The 5,972-nt window shown below is 36.3% G+C and overlaps 1 protein-coding gene across 1 annotated transcript; it reads left to right on the top strand.

The window, feature by feature from the left end:
- The first annotated feature begins 756 nt into the window (after positions 1-756).
- On the top strand, positions 757-5,030 carry LOC110748256 (TMV resistance protein N). Its single transcript, XM_021948261.2, has 5 exons — positions 757-1,544; positions 1,683-2,784; positions 2,904-3,179; positions 3,272-4,192; positions 4,278-5,030. The coding sequence occupies exons 1-5, from the start codon at positions 1,045-1,047 to the stop codon at positions 4,842-4,844; spliced, it is 3,366 nt and encodes a 1,121-aa protein (XP_021803953.1). The 5' UTR covers positions 757-1,044; the 3' UTR covers positions 4,845-5,030.
- Positions 5,031-5,972: the final 942 nt, after the last annotated feature.

Here is a 5,972-nt window from a genome sequence, read left to right on the forward strand (position 1 = left end):
AATACCTTAAAATTCCCTTGGTTAATTCAAACATTAAAAATTGAAATGATTAATTAAATGAGGATAGATAATATGGTAAATTCATATTTTTTTCATATTAAAAAAATAAAAATAAAAACAAAATAAGATAATAGGTCCTACTTTTATAGAATACTAGACTCTCCGCACGCGCTTCCGCGCCTACGAGAGGCTTTTTTTTAAAAAAATTTAAATTTATTTTAGAATTAAAAAAGATAATGGGTAGTTGTGTTTCATAAAAATAGGATCCATTATCTGATTTTTCTTTTAATTTTAATTTTTTAATATAAAAAGTGTGAATTTACCATATTATCCTCATTTAATTAATAATTTCAATTCTTAATGTTTGCATTAACCAAGAGCCTTTTATGGTATTTTGAATGTTTCACCATTCTTTGCCTTTTGTTTTATATATATAGATAACTACCCATGTTATCTTTTCTTAATTCTAAAAATAAAATAAAAAAGAAATGAATTGACGGGGGAGTTTTGGGGCAGCCCTCATTAACACTAGTATAAAAAACAAACGTGCCCTTAAAGTCTTCTCTGATGTATACCTCCCCTGCTTGAGTTTAACATATTATTTATTTAAGGACGGTGAGTTGTGAATAAGGAAATTTAATTTTTTTTTAAATCAATATGCTAAACGACACTAACACAAAATTAATCAAACTTATCAAGTCATCAGCCTTTCAAATAAACAAAAGAATGTCATGGCACCATTTTCTCCAACTCCAACTACTTCCTGTGTCTTCTTCTCTAATTATCATCTTCTTTTGCATTTGTTAATGACAAAGGCATCGTTTCCTTGCAACACACCATGACGAAACATTGCTGAAGTCCCTTTCTACACTATTATTTTGTTTTTCAGTTTCATTATAGCCTTTGTCTTTCCCTTCCTGGAACCTCTCTCTGTGTTGATTCTTCTTTTCCATATTTCAATTGGTGCCATTGAACTACCATCTTTCTAATCATTTTAGTTTTGCAATCCGGTGCTGAGAGAAGATTTCTTGGAACCACTTTCCAATGGCATTGAGCAGCCAAAGGGCCTTCACTTCAGCTACTGCAGTTTGTCCATGGAAATACCAAGTATTTTTGAGTTTCAGGGGTGAAGACACTCGCAGGGGTTTTACTGACTATTTATACAAACAGTTGGACTGGCGAGGAATTAGAACTTTCAGGGATGATCCAGATCTTGAAAGAGGGACAGATATCAATCCAGAGCTTCTGACTGCGATTGAAAAATCAAGGTTTGCAATCATAGTTCTTTCAACAAACTATGCTTCATCAAGTTGGTGTTTGCGTGAACTAACCCATATTGTTCAGTCCATGAAAGAAAAGGAGAGAATTTTCCCAATTTTTTATGATGTGGATCCCTCTGATGTACGCCATCAACGGGGGAGTTTTGGGGCAGCCCTCATTAACCATGAAATGAATTGTGGGGAAGACGTAGAGGAGGTGCTTGGGTGGAGAAATGCTTTAAAAAAAGTTGCTAATCTGGCTGGGTGGAATTCAAAGGATTATGGGTAAGCATGAAGCAACAACAACTGACCCAGCTAATAAGACCAATTCTTGATATCACGTTTAGTTTTGCCATGCACTTTATTTGTGACATATTCATATAACCTCATCTGATGAATTTTTTTTTTTCCTTCTACTTCCAGGTATGATACAGAGCTTATCACAAAAATTGTTGATGCATTGTGGGATAAAGTGCACCCTACATTTTCATTGTTAGATTCCTCAGAGATATTGGTCGGACTTAATTTTAAACTAAAGGAAATAGATCTGCATTTAGATACAAACGCAAATGATGTGCGCTTTGTGGGAATATGGGGGATGGGGGGAATGGGTAAGACAACCCTAGCTAGGTTAGTTTATGAGAGAATGTCTCATAATTTTGAAGGTAGCAGCTTTCTTGCAAATGTCAGAGAGGTTTGTGCAACACATGGTCTAGTTCCTTTACAGAAACAGCTTCTTTCCAATATCTTGAGGGAAAAAAATATACAAGTTTATGATGCTTACAGTGGATTTACTATGATAAAAAGGTGCCTATGTAATAAAAAGGTTCTTCTCATTCTTGATGATGTAGATCAATCAGACCAACTGGAAATGTTGATCAGGGAAAAAGACTGCTTTGGTTTGGGAAGTAGAATCATTATTACAACTAGAGATGAACGTTTGTTAGTCGAACATGGGATAGAGAAGGTATATAAGGTCATGCCATTAACCCAAGATGAAGCTCTTTATCTCTTTAGTAGGAAGGCCTTTAAAAAAGATGACCTTGAAGAAGATTATCTAGAAATGTCTAAAAATTTCATAAACTATGCAGGAGGTCTTCCATTAGCTCTTAAAACTTTGGGGTCTTTTTTGTATAAAAGAAGTCGAGATGAATGGAAGAGTGCACTAGATAAACTGAAGCAAGCTCCTGACAGAAAAATTTTTCAAACGTTGAAAATAAGCTATGATGGACTAGAGGAGATGCAGAAGAAAATTTTTCTTGATGTTGCATGTTTCCATAAGTTTGCTGACAAGGAAGAAGTGATTGAAATACTAGACAGTTGTGGTTTTGTTGGCACTCGTATTGTGATACATGTTCTTATTGAGAAATCTCTCTTGTCTGTTTCAAACACGTGTCTGTCCATTCATGATTTGATACAAGAAATGGCATGGGAGATTGTTCGCCAAGAGTCTTTTGACGAGCCAGGTGGTCGCAGTCGCTTGTGGCTTCACAGTGACATCGTTCATGTACTCACGAACAATACGGTAAGAAGTTGTGCAAAAAATAAAATACCAAAGCCTTGGATAACATACTATAATTCCATTAAACATGATAAGAGAGACTTGATTATGACATTAACTTTTCTTTTATTCCTATTTTCAAGGGAACGGCAGCCATTGAAAGCATAGTCCTATGCTTGTGTGAATTTGAAGTGGCACACTGGAATCCTGAAGCATTCACTAAGATGTGTAAACTCAAGTTGCTCAAGATTAATAATTTGAGCCTTTCTTTGGGCCCAAAGTATCTTCCCAATTCCGTAAGGTTTCTGGAGTGGAGTTGGTATCCCTCCAAATGTCTGCCACCAAGTTTTCAACCTGTTGAACTTGCTGAACTTCGCCTGCAGCATAGCAAAATTGATCACCTTTGGAATGGAATAAAGGTAAGACCTTTGTAGAGCTATTTCTTTTCAATCTCAATAAATTGTACGGTTCTTGGAAGTTAATTAATCTACCATTTTCATGTTTTGTACAGTACATGGTCAAGTTGAAATCTATTGATCTTAGTTACTCGGAGAACTTGATAAGGACCCCAGATTTCACAGGTACTCAGAATCTTGAGAGGCTGGTTTTTAAAGGTTGTACTAATATTGTTAAGATTCATCCATCCATTGCCTCTCTCAAAAGACTAAGAGTTTTGAATTTTAAAAACTGTAAAAGCATTAAGAGTCTCCCAAGTGAAGTAGAACTGGAATCTCTTGAAACATTTGATCTTTCTGGGTGCTCAAAAGTGAAAAATATTCCAGAATTTCTGGGAGAAATGAAGAATTTTTCGAAGCTTTCTTTAAGCTTCACTGCTGTTGAGCAAATTCCTTCATCAATTATACCTTTGATCCCGAGTTTGAAGGAGATTGATATGAGTGGAATTTCTATGAGAGATGCGCCATCCGCCCTGGTTCCAGTGAAAAATATCAAACCACCTAGATCATGGCATTCGTTCTTCACTTTTGGCTTATTTCCAAGAAACAGTCCTCACCCTGTGAGTCTGGTGTTAGCTTCCTTAAAAGATTTACGCTTTTTGAAGTTTCTAAATCTGAAGGACTGCAATCTTTGTGAAGGAGCAATACCTGAAGATATTGGTTTATTGTCCTCTTTAATGACATTAAATCTTGATGGAAACCATTTTGTTAGCCTTCCTGCAAGCATCAGTGGGCTTTCTAAGCTTATCAGTATCACATTGAAGAATTGCAAAAGGCTTCAAAAATTGCCAAGCCTTCCATCAAACAGACGAATTGTTCTAGCTGTAAACACGGAGAATTGTACTTCCTTAAAAATTCTCCCATATGCACCGATGTGCAACGGTGTAATTTCGATTAAGTCTGTCAATTGCATCAGTTTGGTTGAGCATCAAGGTTCCAATTCCATAATATATTTAATGCTGAAGAAATCCCTTCAGGTATTTTGCCTTCTCCCTCTCTCCCTCCTTCCCTCCTTCCCTCCTTTAGTTATGTAATACTATTTATATTCTTCCTTTGGTGCAGGAAATCCCTCGTTCTCGGGGGTATTTCAATATCATAATTCCTGGAAGTGAAATTCCTGACTGGTTCAGTAATCAAAGTTTGGGAAACTCAGTAATTGAGACGCTACCTTCGGAATTTAATAGCAAGTGGATGGGGTTTGCTTTTTGTGCTCTATTTGAACCAACTTATTTAAAACAGCATTCAAAATATTATGCTCTTCATGGTTTAAGCAACACCTTTTTGGGCCCGATGATTGGCATTTCAGTACACAATTTAGCGTCAGATCACCTTTGGTTGCTCGTTCTGTCTAAATTTTCTTTTTTGGGATCAAGCATGACACATGAGAACTATTGGATGGAGAAGTGCGGAGGTCCGATCCAGTTTTGTGTCGGAACACCATATGGTGTAAGAGAGGAGACATTCGTGAAGAAGTGCGGAGTCCGCATACTGTACGAACAAGATGCGGAAGAGCTCAACCGAACAATGAAGCAATATTCCAACAGAATGAACTCTTTTTATGAGGACGTTACAGATTGTGATTTTGACAAATCAGACAGGGTATTAAACATGGTTAGGAGACAAATTTAGTAAACAGAAAAATCATTTCACAGTCTGTCTAAGAATTTGAGCTTAAGAGTTAGGCGTATTAATTGCTCTCCATATCAGCTTTGACTCTTTTTTTTGTTTTTTTGGTGGTCGAAAATCAGCCTTGACTATTGGAATAAGAACTTAGCTGTTATTTTGTAATCCAGCTATATCTTTTTCGGTCTGAAATATAGCTTTATCTACAGTGATGATTAAGATTTAGGGTCTAATTATTAAGGGCTTGTTTGGTATCCTACTCAAAAAAGTAAACTTAAAAACCATGATTCTTTAAAACATGAGTTTTCAAATACAAATTTTAAGACCTGAAAACTTGTTTGGTATTTAACTTCAAACCTATTTTTAAGATCTTGAAACTTGTTCCAATTAATTATTATTTTTAATTGAAAAAAGGGAAAAGAATAAAAGAATCCAGGACCTCTCTTTATCTGTTGAACCAACGAATCCCAACAGTGAAAAATCATGAACTCGGGTTTAACAAAAAAAAAAACAAAAGGGTTGTAGAGGACGCTGTCGCCGACGAGATCTGGGCCGAAGCCGCTGTCGCCGATGACGAGATCTGGGTCGTTGACATCGTCGTCTTACATCAAAATGGTCTCGATCTCGTCGATCCAATCTGGGGATAAGTTCGATGGAGCCTCCCCCACCGTTGATGACTCGGTCGATGGTTAAGGAAGGAGAGAGAGACATGAGAGAGACATGAGAGGGAGTACACAGAGAGAGAGAGAGAGAGAGAGAGAGAGAGAGAGAGAGAGAGAGAGAGAGAGAGAGAGAGAGAGAATAGAGTGAAAAAAAAACTGTAAAATCTCACTTTTTTTGTTTTCAATAATTGGGGTGTTTTTGAGTTTTTTTTGGGGTTTGAGTTTTTAAAAATGGGCCTACCAAACGGGTTTTTGGGGTTTTGGACTTAAAATCTGTTTTTGAGTTTATAAAATTATATCCAAATAGGATACTAAACGGGCCGTAAGATTTCTTTATTTTTTTTCAATCTAGCTATTTCATGGTTTTTAAGAGATGAAAATTTACGTCATATGCATTGGAGATGAATAACTTTCCTTCAAGCAATCATCACAAATAATGCTTGCCCTCCAGTTCTACATATCAGTTGCATGA

This window comes from Prunus avium, chromosome 5, assembly GCF_965620075.1.
Source record: "Prunus avium chromosome 5, drPruAviu1.hap1.1, whole genome shotgun sequence".
Classification (NCBI taxonomy): domain Eukaryota; kingdom Viridiplantae; phylum Streptophyta; class Magnoliopsida; order Rosales; family Rosaceae; genus Prunus; species Prunus avium.